At 40.4% G+C, this 20,426-nt stretch overlaps 1 protein-coding gene across 1 annotated transcript in view; it reads left to right on the top strand.

Annotated features, from left to right (window-relative positions):
• Positions 1–19,588, top strand: part of mesd (mesoderm development LRP chaperone) — a 24,995-nt gene extending 5,407 nt beyond the window's left edge. Inside the window, exons 2-3 of the mRNA XM_048615715.1 lie at positions 1,801–2,061; positions 18,426–19,588. Of these exons, the coding sequence (XP_048471672.1) occupies positions 1,801–2,061; positions 18,426–18,654 (490 nt within the window). The 3' untranslated portion in view covers positions 18,655–19,588. The remainder of the gene's footprint in view (positions 1–1,800; positions 2,062–18,425) is intronic.
• Positions 19,589–20,426: the final 838 nt, after the last annotated feature.

The following is a 20,426-nucleotide window of genomic DNA, read 5'->3' as shown; positions in this document are numbered from 1 at the left end:
TATCTCAGTGTTGTGCAGGGATTGGTGCAGGGTCCACTTTTGTCCTTTGTATCTAAACAATTTGGATAAGAATTTAGGAGGCATGGTTCGTAAGTTGTCAGATGATATTGAAATTGGTGGTGTAGTTTACAGTGAAGACGGTTGTCTAAGATTACAAAAGGGTCCTGATCAAGTCAGCCAATGGGCTGAGGAGTGGCAGATGGCGTTTAATTTGGATAAATGTGAGATTAGTAAAATAAACAAGGGCAGGACTCGTACAGTTAATGGTAGGCCTGTGGGTAGTGTTGTCAAAGAGATTGAGGGATTCAGGTACATCGTCCTTTTGAAAGTTGCTTCACAGACAGGGTGGTGAAGAAGATGTTTCACACGCTTGCTCAGGCCATTAAGTGCAAGAGTTGGGACATCATGTTGAGGTTGGACAGGATGTTGGTGAGGCCGCTTTTGGAGTATTGTGTACAGTTCTGATCATCCTGCTATAGCAAAGATATTAAATTGGAGAGGATTCGGAAAAGATTTACCCGGATGTTTTTGGGAATAGCGGGTTTGAATTATAAGAATAGGCTGGGACATTTACACTGGAGCAGAGGAGGTTGAGGGGTGACTTTATAGAAGTTTATAAAATCATGTGAGGCATAGATAAGGTGAATAGTCAAGGTCTTTTCCCTAGCAGGAAGTGAGATCATAACTAGTGGGCATGTTTTTAAGGTGAGAGGAGAAAGATGTAAAAGGGACCTGAGAGGGAATTTTTTCACACAGAGGGTGGTTCGTATGTGGAATGAACTGTTAGGTGAAGTGGTAGATGCAGGTACAGTTACAACATTTAAACATTTGGACAGTTACATGAATATAGGTACACTTTTTAGGAAAGATTTAGAGGGCTATGGGCAAAACCCAGGCAAGTGGGACTAGGTTACTTTGGGAAACGTCATGGATGAGTTAGACCAAAGGGTCCGTTTTCTTGCTGTATGATTCTGTGAAAAAGATAGGGTCAGGTAAGGGGGTGTCGGAGGGCCTTTGCTTGGTGATAGGGCTAATTGCTTTAGAATGATTTGAAGTTTATTTTAAATAAGTGCATTAAGTGATAGGGAGCAATGTATATCAGAATTTTGACAATTGAGGAAGGAGCCTGATAGGGCGAGAAAGGGTGGTGGTGTGGTTGATCAGCATCTTAAGGTGCTGTTGAAGAATGGCCAGTGAGATGGTGCTAAATCAGTAATAACTATTTCCACAAAGTATTTGATTTTCATTCCCAGATCCAGGCAGAACCAATAGCCAGCTGGCAAATTACTAAGTTCTGAGAATTACCTCAAAAGTAGGATTTGCACTTCACTTCCTGTAAAGTTAAGGAGCTGCAACTCTAAGGACTTTTGCAGCATTGTGTTGTTTAGCAAACAAGTTTCAAAATTTTATTTAAGATATTTATTTTCGAAGAAGTGACACTTGAATATTATTGCAAAAAAAGTATTATCGAAACAAGATTGTGTATTCTGCGTATTACACAAAATACTTCCTGCAGCAACATAACAGTTTAAAACACTTGTCTTAACTTGTTTCTGGTAATATTCAATATTGAGTATGTGGCCTGTGTTAAGAATAAGGGAACTGTGTAGTATGGGTCCTTTTCACTATGAGCTCTTAAAGTACTGAAGTCAACATTTGCTTTTCTTCATCTGTAAACCTAATCAAAAATAACATGAAAGATCACTGAACAGAATAGTATTTTGCAGGAAGTTCTCATTTAATGTGGCACAGTGTTGTTTTGAGTTAACAATTTCAAATTAGTAGACGATTCTCCAACAGAAATTTGTATGACCTTGTCTTTATGCAGAAAGATGATGACATAGAAGAAGGGGACCTACCAGAACACAAAAGAACTTCTCCGCCGATAGACTTTTCCAAAATTGATCCCAGCAATCCTGAAAACCTGCTGAAGGCAACCAAGAAAGGCAAGACCTTAATGATATTTGTAACAGTGTCTGGGAATCCCACTGAAAAGGACACTGAAGAGATAACCAGTCTTTGGCAAGGCAGTCTGTACAATGCAAACTATGATGTACAGAGGTAAGTGTTTCAGCATTATGACTTAAGACAAAACTACAAAGAACCTTTGAATCAATAAAAACTAATTCTGAAGCTTAGTTTTCAGTTATCTTGATACTGTAACAGTATTATTAGATGATGGGAAATTATCTCCCATCTATGCTGAATGATGCACATTAAACAGATGTAAGTGAAATGGTGTCTGTAATCTAATTCAACAACAACAAATAGAAATTGCTGGAAAAGCTAAGCCGGTCTGGCAGCATGTGTGCAGGGAAATCAGAACAGTTCAGTTGAAGAGTCAATGGACCTGAAACATTAACTCTGATTTCTCTCCACACATGCTGCCAGACCTGCTCAGCTTTTCCAGCAATTTCTACTTTTTGTTGCAGATGCTGGAAATCAGAAGTTCTTTTGGTTTTTATTCCATAGTCTAATTGCACATTCAATGGTCTCGGCTTAAAAGTGGAACTTTTTTTTTATTCATTCTGACATTGGATGTGGGTATTACTGAAATTTCAGAGGGCATTTAAGAATCAACCACACTACTGTGGATTGGGACTGACGTGTAGGCCAAACCAAGGTACAATCCCAACCCAATCGTAAATGACACTAGGTGAACTAGATGAATTTTCACAGCAATGATGGTTTCATGGTCACTACTGACTTTTTCGGTTCCACATGTTGTTTTTCCAAATAGAATTTAAGTTCCAACCATAGCCATGGTGTGATTTGAACCCATTTCCTTTGAGCATTAGCATTTGGTTTAGTCCGGTGGTGGGGGGAGGTGGGGTGCTACTGCTATGGCAAAAACTTGCTCCATTTCTGTGAAATGTACAAAGTGAAAATGGATCCTGTGTGATAACTGTCATGGTTGAATAATCAACTGACGGTTGCTGCCTTTATTTTGCACATGAACAGCTGTTGCTTGAAATGTATAGTCGGATGCTGTTAACGGTTTTGGATCTGTACTACAAGATGGAGCCTGAGATCTGTCATCCCTGGAACCATTCTAATGAATCTCTTTCTGCAGATTCACATTCTTATGCAAGTACAAAGAATTGAACAAAATACTACAGTTGAACCAAACTACCTTTTTAATGGTTCATCATAATTTTGCTACATTTGTACATTTTGCCTTTATGAATTCCACAATCGTATATGCTTTTTTAAACCATTATAAGTTGCCAACTTCAAGATTTATATATCTCTCTCTCTCACTCAGATTGACTAGAGGGAACATTTTGCATCATTTCTGCTTTTAAATTTTCATAAAGTAAAACCTGCGTTTATGTTTCTCATCACCTTGGGCATCTTGTGCTTTAAAGCTCCTTTATTTTAAGTCTACTCAATATTGTATTGTAAAAGACATAGTTAATTTGTACATGAGCTTCCTCAAACTACACTGATATTGATCATACAATCTATTGTTTGTGATGTTGATTAAGGGGTAGGTAGAATCTCAAATCTTTACAGGGTAGGGGAAGAGGCCATTTGGCCTACCAAGGGAGATATGCGTGGAAAGTTCTTTACGCACAGGGTGGTGGGTGCCTGGAACGTGTTGCCAGTGGAGGTGGTAGAGGCGGGCATGATAGCGTCATTTGAGATGTATCTAGACGGGTACATGAATGGGCAGGGAGCAGAAGGATACAGATCCTTGGAAAATAGGCGACAGGTTTAGATAGGGGATCTGCATTGGCGCAGGCTTGGAGGGCTGAAGGGCCTGTTCCTGTGCTGTAATTTTCTTTGTTCTTCGTAAGTGTACACCAACCTTCTAAAGACCATTCTACCCAGAACCCACCCCACCGTTTCTCCATAACCCTGCATTTACCATGGCTAACCCACTACGCTGCACATCTTTGGACTGTGGGAGGAAATCAGAGCACCTGGCAGCAACCCACACAGACATGGGACAACGCGCAAACTCCACACAGACAGTTCCCCGAGGCTGAAATCATACCTGGGTCCCTGGCACTGTGAGGCAGCCACTGTGCTGCCCAGCATTGGCTATTCGCCAGAACCCAAGAAAGAAACCCAAGGTGTTTTTCAAACTAGTACCATGGGATCTTAATAGTACACCCAGGCAAGCAAATAATACCTTCATTTACACCTTTCCAAAAGACTGCATCTCAGATAATTCAGGCCTGCACCAGAGTGCTAGTCATTACTTTTAAACTCCAGCCTGATGTGGAAATTAAACCTGGAACATAGTGCCATTGTCACTCTGAATCACAATCAACTGAGCCACAGCTGATGCCTGGAATCTGCCCATTTTGGATGTCTGTTTGGTTTCTGTCATTCTATTAAAAAAAAATACTGTTTTTGTTTGTCTTCTCATACCTAATCCTTCTTGGCCTAGAGTCATGGTGAATTACAGTAGGTTAACATTGCAGATACAGCATGTAATTAAGACAAGTAGCATATTTTGTTACAAAGTGATTGGAATAAAATTATGTAAAAAAAAAAATTACAATTGTACAAGAACGAAGTGAGAAACCACCTGGCGTATCTTCTGCAGTTTTGTTATTCTTACCCAAGGAATGACATTTACCTTGGAAACTGTGCCTTGAAGATTTATTAGATTGATTCACTGAATGAGGCAATTGTTCTGAGGAGCCATTGAGTAGGCTAGCTTGCATTTGCTGAAGTTTAGAAGAATGAAAAGTAATTAATTGAAACAAATAAAATTCTTAAGCGACTTGACAGGGTAGATGTTAAGAAAATATTTCCCCTGGTTGGAGAATCTAGAACACAAGGTCACAGTTTTAGTAAAGAGTTGGCTAATAAAGACTGAGATAGGATGTACAGAAATTTCTCTTAAAAACTCATTTTTGCAAAAAAAAAAGTTTTTTTTTGGGCATCTCTGGCTCTTTTGTATCCTCTGTTTATCGACATGACAACCATTTGAAAGAGTTTATTTTTGTTTATTCTGTTTAAATCGTCTCTATTAAGCACTTTAATGAAATTTCCTCTTGGCGCCTTGGCTGTAAGGAGAGCAAGCCCCCTTTTCTCCATCTGTACAGGTAAAAGTCACCATAGCCGTCACTAACCTTAGGGCTGCTCTGTCATTAGAGAGAGATGACTAGTGGTGATTTAATCCAAGGGTTATCACACCTCGGGGGAGGGGTTGACAGGTGGGACTTCCAAAGTAACGTCTGCTGGTATGGGAATGAAACCCATGCTGTTGGTGTCACACTGTAACAAAAACCAACTGTCTAGCCAAATGAGCTAACTGACCAGTATATGGGATATTGTCCACTTTGATCAGAAGAGAAGGATACTATTTAAAAGTAGAAGCTCAAATGCAGGGTACAGAGGGATCTGTGTACCTTTGTACATTAATCTCAAAATATGTTGTGCTGGTACAGCAAGTAATTAGAATGACAGATACAGCATAGAAATGGGGAAGACTTGCTACAAATGTACAATGCAATGGTAAGACCATACCTCAAGGAACATGTAGCATTTTGGCCTTTTTTTTGGAAGGAATACTTGATATACTTGCATAGAAGGCAGGTTCATCAGATTGATTACTGGGATGAGATTTTCTCTTGTGCCCATGGGTTAAACGTTGGGGCCTTAACCCTTGGAGTCTAGAAGATGGAGAGATGATTTTATTGAAACGTAAGATTCTGACAGAGCTTGTCAGAGCAGATCCTGTGCAGAACCTGAGAGAGTGCTTTTAAAATATGTCCCCTCATTTCAGAAAACAAAGGGATCTCCCATTGAAGATAGATATGAGCAATTTTTCCCTCAGACATTGCTGTCTGGAATTTTCTTTTCCAGGGAGCTATGGTGGCTCAGTCATTGAATATATTTGAGACTTAGTTTTTGATTGACAAGGGAGGCAGGATTATGGGGAGCAGGCCAGAAAGTAGAGTTAAGGCCACAGTGAGATCAACTGTGATCTTGCAAAATGGTAAGATGGTAAATGGACAGGGTTGAGGGCCAAATGGCCCGCTCCTCCTTCTGTCTCTAATGATGTTGTACTCCACGGGCAGTTGCAAATCTGTGTTTTCTCATGTGCCTTTTGAAAGTCCCCGTGCATGACAGCAATTGCACAGTTTTTCTTATTCTCTGTTACCTCATCAGTAAAACACACAAGTTGGTGTCACATGATTTGCCAGTACTGTGTCTATGCTGGTTATCCTTTTATATGTCCATGTTTTTGAACAGCTTATTAATTTTCTCTAAATTAATGATTCATCTGTTGGAAAAGGATCCTGGGAAAATTTTACTTCATAAATTCTCCATTGCTTCTAAGTGACTGAATGAAGTGATGGGTATTGAGATGATGCTATTGTTTTAACTTTATTCTGATTCAGCAGAATTGACTAATTTAGGCAGTGATTTTTGTACTCCCTGTGGCCAGTGAATTGCATCTTAAACTTGCACAGTGACAAACATGGCAAACTATCATCTGGTGACTCAAGCCGTTTTAAGTTTTGGGTAAGGAGGGACGAACTAGCTCTCCTCCTTTATTCATCTGCCCCTGATTGGTCACAACACAATTAATTTTAAAAAAAGGATCCCTCCCTTGTGAATACCTTTGTCCCTACCAAATGAATTTGTTCAAAATAAACAAATTTAACAAAAGAATGACTTTAATTAGTAAATACAGAAAGAAGGAATAATATGGTACACAAATTAGGACTAAGGAGACAAAAAATTAGTGCTAAAAGATATTTAGGTCAGTGTCTCTCAGGGTCATTTGTGAAGAGTAGAATATTGATAGTTGAACAGTCAATTTTAGAATTCTCGGATTTTGCTGGTCACTTGAAATCCTTCACCTGTATTCTTTTAACAGTGGTTTTTTTGCTAGCATACCTTCTTTGACTGATACATGTAGATCAGGGTTGCATCTGGTTTTTAACCACAAGTTATTTGTATTTTCCTGGAAAGGCAGAAAACAAAAGACATTTTCAAGAGGCAGCTTTCTGCTGAGAAGGTGGGAGATCATCAGCTCTCTTCCTGTTACATGTCTATCCTAACATGTAGGATTTCTAACGCTGTATAGGTGTGACAGTCCATGGGTCCAACACAGGACTTGGCCAGGCATCATTGAATTTACATCTTGGTCTTTTGAAATCATAGAATCCTTACAGTGTGGAAGCGGGCCATTCAGCACATTGAGTCCATCTGACCTTCCAAACAGCATCCTACCCAGATCCCCCATTCTAGGCCTGTAGGCCTGCATTTCCCCTGGCTAACCTACCTAGCCTGCACACTATGGGGCAATTTAGCAAGGCCAAACCACCTAACTTGCACATCTTTAGACTGTGGGAAGAAAACCATGCAGACATGGGGAGAATGTGCAAACTCCTCCACACAGACAATTACCCAGAGGTGGATTGAACCCAGGTCCCTGGTGCTGTGAGGCAGCAGTGCTAACCATTGAGCAACTGTGCACGTATATGTAGATGTGTATGAATTCATAAAGTTTGAGAACTTCACGCTGAGTGGACGTTACATCACTTGAAAGTTTTAAAACTGGTATTCCTAAGATTTTTAGGCAAATATAATGAGGAAAATGAAACCAAGGTTAAGTATTCAATGTGCGATTTAATTGTGGAAGACTGGGTAACAGTTTTTACATCTTGCTTTATCCACATAAGTAATCCAATTTCTAGTTTCAATCTGGACTAAAAATGTTACTAAGAAGTTTAGATCCACAAGATGTAAGCATTAAATCGCGCTGTTTATTAAAGGGAATTTTTAGGTTAACTGCCAATTTTTTTCTTTGGAGGAAAGATGTTAGAAGAAAAGGTTTTGAAATGTATTATCAGCAGACTTTTAAGTGCTTGACCATATATTTGTACTCCCTGCAGCTCTGATTTGTCACTCAGTTCAAACTCTTTTTGTAGAAGAGTTGAAAGATTATTGCACAAGTGTGCAGCAACCAAAGTGTGACTGAACAGGAAGTACTAATTCCCTTACCTTTAGTTTTACTGTCATACCAGTAAAATGAAGCAGAAGTAATTTTGCAATCTGGGAATACTTTTTGAATTGTTGTTAATGTGGCAAAGCGCAGCCAAATTGTGTACAGATCCTCCCACAAGTAGCAGTGATAATTGGATAATCTGTTAGAAAGAGCAGATGAGGTTCAATACGTGCAAGTGTGAAGCAGTGGAATTTGGCAGGAAGTGTAAAGGGAGATATAACGTGCTAGAAGGGACAGTTTTAAGAGATACAGAGAGACTGAGGATGCTTGTGATGTCACAACAGGTTAATAAAACATATGGTATTCTGGGTATACAGGATGTTAAACATGTGTGAATACTAGAGAGGCCCCAGCTAGCACATTCTTTCCACCTCTGAACACCACACTTTAGGAAGGCTTATAGATGATATTTGCTAGAATGGTTCCAGAGATTAGGGATTATAGTCACTTGGATAGTTTGGACAAGCTAGGGTTGCCTGTAAAGCAGAGAATATCAAGAGGAAATCTGATAGAAGCGTTTCGATGTGATAACTAAAGTAAAACTGCTTTCAGGATGCAGATGGAAAGTGACGAGTTCCAAAAAAAACCTGAGACATCAGTTTTTTTTTCTAAAAATATAGTGGATTGTTGTGATCTAGAAGATACTGTTCCCTAAAGCTTTCAAAAAGAAAATGGATAAATAATTGCAAGAAAATGATGAAATGGACCTTGGAGAAAGACTAGTGGTTTAGAACTAACTGAATTGTTCTTCAGAAAATTGTACATACTCTATTCGATGAATAACTTTCCATTCTGTACCATTTGATGACTTTTTTTTGTTTACTTGAGGAATAAATATGGCAGAATTAAAACAGAACCATGATATCTTGCAGCCATTGGAAAGGGCAGCTGTAACAGGGCACTGCTCCCTCAGTACTGCAGTGATGTGTCAGCCTCATTTTAGGCTCAAATTGATAGAATGGAACTTGAACTGACGACCGTCTAACTCACAAGAATACTGGTACTGAATTGGTACAACTCGTGCATTGTTGAAAGGAAATTGGAAATTTGTCTGTTTCTGGTTAGCTGCAGGATTTCAGTAAGGCCTGCGGGTTTCTGTCATGTTGCTTGTAAAGGAGGGAAAGGAGCATAGTGATTAGGAAGACCCTATTGCTACTGAACTGGAGTACTATTGATGAGATAATCAAGGTGCTGTCAAGAATATAAATGAGGCAAGGAATTACATAATTGGAGATAACTGTCAGCTTCATTTTGCCTCCCTGCCCTCTTTCCCACTCACAATCGCAGAATCGTAATGGTGTGGAAGGAGACCATTCATCCCATCATGACTGCATTGGCTGTTGGAACTTTTTGATTTGATGTCAATCATGTGCTTTTTCCATGTAACCATACGTATTATTTCTGTTCAAATAATCAACTAAGGCTCTGTTGCCTGACTTCCAGGCAGTACATTCTGGATGCCAACCACTTGCTGTTTGCAATTGTTCCTCACCTGCATTTGTTTCTTTCACAAAGCACTTTAAAACTGCCCTCTGATTCTCTATTCCTTTTATAAATAGGAATAGTTTATCCCTATCTGATCTTTCCAGACTCCTCAGACTTTGAAAACTTTCATCAAATCTCCTCTCAGCCTTCTCTCCAGTCCCAGCTTTTCCTGCCTGTCTTCATAGCTGAAGTTTCTCATACCTGGGATCTTTCTCATAAACTTATTCTGCACTAACTCCAGCACATTCACATCCTTCCTAAAATGTGGTGCCCAGAATTGTACATGATGTTTCTGCTGTTTAATACAAGCACCACCTTCTAGCTCTTGTGCTGTATAATACTATTACTGAAACCTAGGATATTGTATATTTTATTAACAGGCTCTCTACCTGCCTTGCTGCTTTTAATGACTTATGCACAACAATGCCCAGATCTGTCTGCTCTTGCACACCCTTTATAAGTGTACCCTTTAATTTATGTTCATTGTAGCATACTGCATCATCTTTAGCTTCTGTGCATTGATTTCATCTGCCACCGATCTGCCTCTTCTGTATCAATGTACTTTCCAATTTCTTCCCTAACCATCTCGCTATACAATTCTCCCAAGTTTGGCATCACTGGCAAACATTGGAATTATCCCCTGCAATCCAAGATCTAGATCATTTACATAAATCAGAAAAACAGTCTTGGTGCCGACTTTTGGGAATTCCATTACAGCCTTCCTCTAGCCCAAAGAGTACCCATTAACCATTACTCTGTTACTATCCCTCGATCAATTTTATATCTCATTGCTCCTGTTCTTTTTATTCCCTGATCTATACCTTTCCTCATAAGTCTGTTGCATGGCACAGTATCAAATAACTTCTGGAATTCCATCTAGACCATGTCAACAGCCATAGAGACATACAGCACGGAAACAGACCCATTGGTCCAAATCATCCATGTTTCCCAAACTAAGGTAGTCCTACTTGCTTGCACTTGGTCCATACCCTCTAAACCCTTCCTATTCCTATTCATATACTGATCCATGTAATTGTACCTGCCTCCTCCATGTTCTCTGGCAGCTTGTTCAATACACATACAAGTTTCTGTGAAAAAGTTACCCCTCAGGTCCCTTTTAAATCTTTTCCCCTTTAGCTTAAAAATATGCCCTCTAGTTTTGATCTCCCCTCCCCTTAGAAAAAGACCTTGGGAATTCCTTGAGGGATTAGTAGGCCCTGACCAGCACTTGCACCATTCTCAATTCCTAAACTGCACCCAGGTGATTGATTTCTGCTGGAAAGATCAATTTGGCCTCAGTACCCTTGTTCTAAGCTAGGATTGGGCAGAAGGAAGAAAGCAACCAGGTTTGCCAGTCCGAGTTATTATCAGATGACTTCTGCTGTAGAAGCCTTGTGTGTGAAGGACAGAATCAGGGTGGCTAGCATGCTCCATTGTTGCATTGATCCTCACTGAGGAATCGCACAGGAAGAATGGCTGGCAAGCTGAGCCAGTGTATTCACTGAGGCAAAGCCTTCAGTTGGAGCGGATCATTAGTTGGAAAGCATGAAGTACAGAGAGCACAGAATGAATGAGGAGGAGCAGGTACAAGTGTAAGATTGCACAGCCCGATAACTAACTTACTGTCAAGTATGGCTGGCTACTTCTAATGAAAGCTCCGTGTATTCACATGGAGTTAATTTGCTTGTATAATCTCACTCTGATCATGTGCAATATTAAAATGCTTCAGTAAAGTCAGCTGTCAGCAAAGAGGCATCCAGAATGAGGGGCAAATGAGCCCAGGCGTCGTGATTCACTATCACTCCTGTGGCTTTCCGTGGTAGGATGTGGATTGGCCACACTGCAGCCAGCAAAGGAGTCTCTTGCCTCTGTGCAAAGCAGGAGCATACTTCAAATCTTTGACAGCCTGCAGCCAGCTGCTACTGAATTGGCGTCTGCAGCCATGAGGAGGACTGAGGCAACAGATGCCCAAGCAGGAAATTGAATAACACTCCAAGGTAGCTGCACCCCTTGAATTCTGCCTTTGAATAGCACTGATTTTTATCCCTCCCTCACTTTGGCCATCCTTTCGGTTACCTAGGTCTTCACCACTACAGTACCCTCCCTACACTTCTCTGCCTCCTTCCTTGCTTTTATCCTTTTTAGACACCCCTCAAAACCTGGCTCGTTGACCAAACCTTTAGTTATATATTTTATGATCTAATCTGTTCTAATGTCATTCACTGCCATATTCTGCTTTATAACATTCCTGTGAGGCACCTTTGGGTTGCATTGCCATAAAGACAAAGTAAATTTAAGTGGTTTTTAACCATTTTTTCTTGAAGGCAGTGACTGTTGCTGTGATTTTACACTGACTTTTAACCACCACCTAGGGACATCCATTACATGTGAGCCTGGACCATGAGGGCCAATTTAACTATGGTGGGAGTGCGGTGGAAACAAAATCATAATCACGAAAGGGCAACACATGGCTCATTGATTAGCACTGCTACCGCTCAGCACCAGGGACCTGGGTTCACTTCCAGCCTTGGGTGGTGTTTGTACATTCTCCCTGTGTCTGCATAGATTTCCTCCAGGTGCTCTGGTTTTGTCCAACAGTCCAAAGCTGTGCACTTTGTTGCCATTTAGCATCCAGGGATATTTAGGCTAGATGGATTAGTGGTGGTAAATGTGGGGTTATGGAGATAGGTAGGCGGCTGGGTCTGGTTGGGATGCTGTTTGGAGGGTTTGTGCACTCTGGATCGAATGGCCTCTTTCCACACGATAGGGATTCTGTGATTCGATGATAATAGCCAAGGCAGAATACGTCCTCGCTCAATGCTTATACTCCTTGAAAAGTGAGTGAGAGTGGAGATTAGGAACAGGAAACTGGTCAATTACACCCCATTGCCAAAGTCCTGCTCCGTAAACCGTTAGAGCCTATTTTTCCCCTAAATAATGCTGACTCTTCAAAATCAATCTGCAATTTTCCATGTGACTATTCTACCCTGAATAATTGTTTCTAGAAGTTTCCCCACCACCAGAGTTACACTGATCTTTAATTGCTGGACTGCTCTGTATAACCTTTTTTGAACAAGGATATAATGTTTGCAATTCTCCAATTCCTCTGGCACCACCTCTAAATCCAGGAATAATTGAAAGATGGTTGCCAGTACCTCTGATTTCCTTTCTCCGTTCTGCTTCAGTGTCCTTGGCATGCATCTCATCCTGTCCCAGTGCCTTATCAAGTTGTACATACTGACAGCTTATCCAATACCTCAGCAATTTTGAAATTTTCAGGTGTCTGAGTTCGTCTGTCACTATGCCCTGGGCAGCATCTGCCTTGTAGGTAGAGATTGACGTAAGGCATTCACTTAACACATCAGTCATGTCTCTTGCTTCTGTGTAAATTCTTTTCCTTGGTCTCTAATCAGCCCTACTCCTTCATTCTTTTACTGATTATGTTCCTCTAGAAGACTTTGAAATTTTCCTGTCTATTAAATGCCAGTCTTTTTTTTTCATAATTCCTCTTTGCTTGTTTTTGTTTTTTTAACTTCATTTCTGCACCTCCTGTAACAGTTTTCAGACTCATGGGATGGCAAATCAGCGGAGACAAATGGAGTGTATGTCCTGCAGTTTCTAAGAGGTCATAGACTACCGTGTGCCTCGGACCAACACATCTGTAAGAAGCAGCTACAGAAGTTTCACCTCTGGGTTTCAGTTTAAGCAGCGGCTGGATTCATTGTGCCTGCAAGGCACTGGGCTACATGAGTAGAACGTGTAGGGAGATAGTTACATCGCAGATTAGAAGCGTACAAGCAGAAAGGGAATGGGTGACTACCAAACAGTCAGAGAAAACCAGGCAGCTCGTGCAGGAGTCCTGAGGCTGTTAATACTTGCCAATTGGTATTCCATTTTGGAAACTAGTGAAGGGATGGTTCCATGGTACCAAGGGCATCTCGGCTGCAGTGGAGATGGGGATGGATGGGCAATAGTGATCGGTGATTCTGGAGTCGGTGGGGGGGGTAGGGGCAAATAAGTGTTTCTGTGGTGTGAAATTTGATACCAGGATGATGTGTCACCTCCCAGGTTCCAGGGTCACCGATGTCATAGGCTGCAGATCATCATCCCAATGAAGGGGATCAGCCAGAAGTCATGGTCCACATTGATACCAACTGCCTGAGTTGGAAGAGGGATGTGGTCCTGAAAGTAGAATTCAGGAAGCTAGGAGGAGAATTTAAAAAGCAGGACCTCAAGAGCAGTAATCTCAGAATTACTCCAGAACCCAGTTATATTGAGCATAAGAACAGGGGATTGGTTGATTGCACACGCAGCATTGGAGTGAGACATTGAAATTGGCACTAATGAAGATAATTATTCTTACTCTGGGTTGCCCATTGTCCTTTTCTATTTTCATCTGAAACCTTATGATACAATGATCACTATCCCATAAATGTTAACCTATTGACATTTTGATGTGCTTTGCCCACCTCGTTCCAAGAAACGAGTATAGCAGTGGCTTCTTTCTTGTTACGCTATATTACTGGGAAATCCTCCTGAAATCTAAGAATGCTTGTCCTCTCTGTCTTTAACATGACTACTATTCCAGTTAATATTCAGGCAGTTAAGGACCCCATTATAACTATTCCATCATGTCGGCTTGTCACCCCCACCCTCCATGCTTAGTCTTTTTCACTGCAGTTATGGCACCTATTTTATGGACTGTTCTCCTGGTTCCTGATTCTTATCATAGCCTACTCTCCACTTCTGCATTTTGATGTCGTGAAAAGCTGGTGAACTGTGGGAAAATCGTATGAATCCTCGGATAATTTAACGCTTTATAGCATGGTACCTTCCCTGCTTTTAAAGGGATTACCTTCGCAATTCAGTCTTACCAATGGGCCATATGTTGAACAAGCTCGCTCCAGGATAGGGTCTGAAGCTGGCTGTACCATGTTCCATGGTCATTGTTCTCAAAAATAATGCAACAGCACCACCAAGCTTAAATACCCAATAATACCAAAGAATCATTATAAAAGATTATACAGGAATTGATACGTAATAAGTGCATGTAGATTTTAAAACATTGATCATAATGTTAGTGAACTGAAGTGTTACCTTGGCTATGCTGTTACTGTCTACTATTGGTTAATATGTATCTTTTGGAGGTCTGGCAGATGTGTTGTATTACACTCTGGATCAACTTAATCTGAGCATTACAAATCTGAAGTCTAATAGATTTCTTCTGCACGGTTTCATTTTTTTTTTAAGATGGAGGAATCTCGTAAGTAATCATTATATTATGATACAAGTTGGGACATTAAATTAAGCAACTGCTTGATGTTTCTATTTTTAGAAAAAGACAGGCATGCAGTAATTCTCAATTACAGTTCTACTGGAGTTAAATTATGTAGATAGTTTAGAGAAACTGGGACTGTTCTTTATTGGAGAAGTGATTAAAAGAAGGGGGAATTTGATAGAGGTGTTCAAAATCTTGAGGGGCCTGGACAGAGTAGATAGAAATTGTTACCATTTATTGAAGAATCAACAATCCGCAGGTATAGATTTCAGGTACTTGGCAAAAGAAGGAATGGTGACATAAAGGCAAAACTTCTTTGACTCAGCAAGTGATTAGGATCAGAAATACATTGCCTGAGTGTGATGAAGATAGATTCAAGTGTGACTGAAAAGAGAATTGGATCACTATCTGGAAAAAAAAAAATCAGGGCTTTGAGCAAAAGATGGATGAGTGACAGGAGCTGAATTGCTGCTGCCAAGGGCCATAACTGACATAATGGGCGAGTAATCTTGTTCTGTGCTGTAAACATCTGTGATTCTAAGTTGCTGACTTGTACGTTGTTTGCCAGCCATTTGTGTCAGGGAATTATGAATTTATGGATAAAATTTTTGGGCTATATTGTCAAACGTCCCTGATGTGCACCATAGGTGGGTGAAGGAAACCTAGAGGAACCTGGGAAACATTGGCTTGATGGAACCAGCTGTTTTCTTCCTCTCCTTTTTGTTTGTACATCACTGTAAGCGCAGGTCCTCCATCCTGGCTGTGCATGTTGGTTTCAAATATTTGCTCCAGAGTTTTTATACCCTAATTTTGCACCATGCTCTCCACAGTCCTAATTCCTGCGGTTTCTGACCCATATTGGCTCCTAGGCTGGTAATGTCTTGATTTTAAAATTCTACCCTTGTTTTAAAGTCTTCCACGGGCTCACCCCTCCCAAACTCTGTAACTTCCTCCCAGCCCCACAATCCACCTGTCTAATTCAGTTCACTTATGCATCCGTGATTTCGTTGACTGTAATGCTGACAGCCACGTCTTCAACTATCTGAGCTCTTAGTCTCGAAATTGCAATGTCTCGAACATCGCCGTTGTCGTTCCTGGGCAATCACTATCCAACAGACATGAAAACTGCACAGGTGCGACAGCCAGTATGGCCACTAGGAGGAGGTTGCTCTGAGAGTCCTCAATGTTGACTGTGGGCCCCATGAAGTCTCATACCATTGAGTCAAACATGATCGAGCTGTCATCCTCCTGGTTATCGTTTAACTCTCGCTTCAAACTGATGACAAGGTGAACATGGAAAGAATGTTTTGTCTTATGGATAAGTCCAGAAGTAAGGGATACAGTTTTAAAAATTAGGGGCTAGCTATTTTAGGACAGCTGAGACTTTTTTGTTTGTTTTTATTTGAGGGTTGAGAGTCTCTGGTGCTATCTTCCTCAGGTGGTAGTTGGGATGGTTGCTGAATATTCTTAAAGCAGGAATAGATTCCTATTAGTAGGAGAATCCAAAATTATCGGTCATTGATGGGAATGTAGAATTCAAAACCGACAGATAAGTCATGATTTTATTGAATGATGGGACAGGCTTAAGGGGCTGAATGGCCAACTCCTCCAGTTCATATGTTCATGACTCAAGACTGGGCATCCATGAGGCTGATTGTATGCCATCAACTGCAACTGAATTGTATTTAATTAAAATTTGTAATTTCATGGCCCAGCATTCCCTTGCTCTACTGTTACCACCAAATTAGGCAATCGACCTGTTGCTCAATGAAGAGTGCTGAAAGCTTGGCCTCAATGAGGTGTCAATGTAGTGAAACTATAGCACAGAACAGTTTACGTGCCAAGAAGTGTAGCAACATGCAATAAGCAGAGCCAAGCAATCCACAACAAATTAATCAGTTGTAAGCTCTGCTGGACAAAACAGCCTGCTTGATTGCTACCCATCTATCACCACCAACGCCTATCATCATGAATACACAGAGACAGCAATGTGTATCATCTACAAGATGTACTGCAACAACTCACCAAGGCTCCTTAGACAACACCTTCCAAACCTGCAACTTCTTTGCCAGAAGCATAAGGGAGTCAATACATGGGAAAACCACCACCTGCAAGTTCCCCTCCAAGCCACTCGCCATTCTGACTTTGAACTATATCACCATTCCTGCACTACTGCTGGGTAAAAATCCAGGAATACTTCCCTGGTAGCACTGTGGATGTGCCGTCACCACGGGAACTGCATTAGTTCAGAAAGGTAGCTCACCATCACTTTCTGGAGGATAATGTGGGTTATCAGTAAATGTCAGCTTACCCAATGATGACCACATCCTGTGAACGAATAAAGGAGAACTCTTTCTACACCTTTCTACCTTCTATCTTTTTTTACAATTGTCCCTTCAAACCGATTGCCATATGTTTAGCCACCTGTCTTCAATATCCTGCTAGCTCATTTTCAAACCAGATAATGTACCTGTGAAGGAGCACAATACACTTTAATACGTTGAAGAGAAGTGGAATGTAGAGAAGACAATCCAGCCACATTAGCCAAAGAACTTGCTTTGGAGCATTAAAGAACTATCCATTTAGCACTTGAAATCTATGTAACCCACTCAGCCAGATCATGACTGATCTCTGCCTCAATTTTGTTGAGCTGCATTTGACTCATGTTTTTAATGCCCTCCCCTGATGAAGTTCTATCTCTCTGTTGGTTTTAGCTTCTACAGTTGTTTGGAGAAAGTGTTGTAGATGTTCCTGGCCTTTTGTATGGAAAACATGCTTTGTGATTTCACTCTTAAATAGCCAAATTCTAATTTTAAGTTCGTGTTCCTTTATTTTCTCTGGTGAAAATCCAAAACAGCTTCTCTAATTAGGTTATCAAATGCTTCCATGATTTTAAACAACTTGATCAGAATTTGGGAGTACTAGCCAAGTTTATACAATCTGTCCTGCTGATTTAACCTTTCAAGCTGATGAATTGGCATTCCATTCTCCTTCACGCCATCTTCCTAAAATGTGGTGCTCAAAGCAGGATGCAGTATTCCAGATGGGGTCTAATCAAGGAACTGCAACTGTAACACTACAATTCCAGCCTCTTTAAGAGCGAAGTCTGCATTCTATTAGCCTTTTTGATCCACATGTTTTTCCACATGGTTTTTCCTCATGTGATGATGGCGTGGTGGTAATGTCACTGGACTAATAATCCAGAGGTCCCGATTTGTATTCTGGGGCATAGATTCAAACCTAATGGCTGCAGCCGGTGGAATTTTAAATTCAGTTAATAACATCTGGTATTAATGGTGACCGTGAAAAGCATTAATTATCGTAAAAACCCATCTGGTTCACTAACTTCCTTTAGGGGAGGAAGTCTTCTCTGTGTTCGATGTTTGGCCTAGCAAGCCATTTAAATTATGGGCAAATAGGGGTGGATAACAAATGCTGGCCACCAATGCCCACATCCCATGAAAGAATGGGGGAAAGAAAAGCATTTCTTGGATAGAGTAAAAGATCTGTAAAGGTACAGCAAAAACTAGTGACCTTGTCAATATTGGATCAAAGAATCCAATCAATCTCCTGTCACCTCTGTTCCCTGGTCGATCCTTAATTTTGATTAGGTTATGTGGGTATTGCCTGCTTCTGTCTAACTTGAGGAAAATTCACCTTTTTTTAAATTTTGTTTCCTAGGTTTGTTGTTGGTTCTGATCGTGCCATATTCATGCTGCGTGATGGAAGCTATGCTTGGGAGATTAAAGACTTCCTTATAAATCAGGAGCGCTGTGTAGACGTTACTGTTGAAGGACAGACATACCCCGGAAAGGCAGCAGAGAAAAAGAAGAATGAAATCAAGCCTGATAAGAAAAAAGATGCAACAGTTTCACAGAAAGGCAACCGAGCAAATAAAAATGAACTATGACATAGTTGAGTTAGATGGTGTTCAAAATGAATAGATGAAATTCATTTTTTTTGCATTAGTTTCTTTTGATGTTGAGAACTATTATTGAATTGATGGTGCTGGTTTTTACAGCTCACCAAATCTTTTGGTGGTGAAACTGCAATGTGAAATCCACCTAACAATTATTCCAAATATACAGGTACTGCATTGTTTCTGTGAGTTGCAGCCTTTTTTTAAAAAGCAAAAATGGAATTGCCTCTGTACAGTTGTAAACGTTATAAATCACATTTGCTGCCAGTATCTTTCACCTCTGCATTATAAAATATTTCTCTTCATTTTGTAATAATTTAAACTTGACTACCAATACAGATTTTCTTCTGTGATTTAAGTACTATTTTGACACATACCATTATTTTCTATTGATGCCTTTTGTGAGCAGTGATGTGGTTTTTAATTTCAAAATGAAATTCTTGAAAATGCAGCAAGCATGTAGTCCATATAGCTGTGTTACGTATTTAATTAATTTCAGGATATTTCTGACAATACTTGGGCAAGTTCTGTACTCTGTATTTAAATGTCTTCACTATATCGTCAGCCTTTGTGTTGACTCAGCTGATTCTGCCCTGCAGCCATGGTATATTTCGGTCTATTTTCTACTGAGAGCAAAAAAGCAATTCATTTGTCAGTGACTTCAGTTTTTTTTTTAAAAGGAAATCACTCAAATTTCTACATGACTTTTGTCCTGAACTGTAGAAGGGTGATCCTGTTTCTTCTAAATCGACGGAAGCCCCAACTCAGCCTCGTGTACGTACAATAGTCATTCAATTGCTGTAGAAAGCGTCCAGAGCTTCAAATATGTTGCCTGAATCTTACTGCTCACACTACCAGCTTTTACAATGGTTTAGACTATCATTGTACTGAGTTTTACTAATAAAACCTCACTTGTTCAAAGGAGGCAGTGTCTGTTAGTGCTTTTTTTTTTTTTGCTACTATTATGACAAGATTGCCTTTGGTTTAAATTACTTCCCAGTGTTCTCTGATTTCAGTGTTTGTAGCACATGGAGATGGCTACTGGGCTGCACTATTATTTCCATGAGTGGAACTGTGTTGCTGAGCAATCAAAGTATCCAAATAATCGAACAGATGTTGGGGAGCTGGCAAACCCTTAACATGTTCTTCCCAGTGTGAGTAGCTCCATCTGTTCCTGCTTCTAACTCATACGAAATACAAATTCAATCAAAATACCTTGGGGCACATGAAATTAAATTGTCCTTTTGGATCCTTCACTAGGTTTAAAGTTCTGACTTGGGGAAAGTGTCTGGAGAAGGAAGCATTTAGTATGTTTGATGAACAATTCATCAAATCCCTTCCTCTGTCTCATAGGAAAAAAATGTATGAGATTTCAGTTTGGTACTGCCCAGTTTAGGAAAGGTTATCTTTAGTCTTTGGTCGGTTTTAGAGTCATACAGCATAGAAATAGACCCTTGGTCCCAACTTGTCTGTGTCAATCAGACTTCCTAAATTGAACTAGTCCCATTTGCCTGTGTTTGGCCCATATTCCTCTAAACCTTTTCTATCCATCTACCCGAACAGATGCCTTTTAAACATTGTACCTGCCTCTACCACTTACACCAGCAGCTCGTTCCATATAAGCACCACCCTCTCTGGAAAAAGTTGCCCCTCAGGCACTTTTTAAATCTTCCCCTCTCACCTTAAAACTATGCCCTCTAGTTTTGGATTCCCCTATCTTGGGGTGGGGGGGAAAGACCTTGGTTATTCATCTTATCAATACC

The sequence above is a fragment of the Rhincodon typus genome, chromosome 33 (assembly GCF_021869965.1).
Source record: "Rhincodon typus isolate 14 chromosome 33, sRhiTyp1.1, whole genome shotgun sequence".
NCBI classification, from domain to species: Eukaryota; Metazoa; Chordata; class Chondrichthyes; order Orectolobiformes; family Rhincodontidae; genus Rhincodon; species Rhincodon typus.
This window is presented reverse-complemented; position numbering and strand designations above follow the sequence as displayed.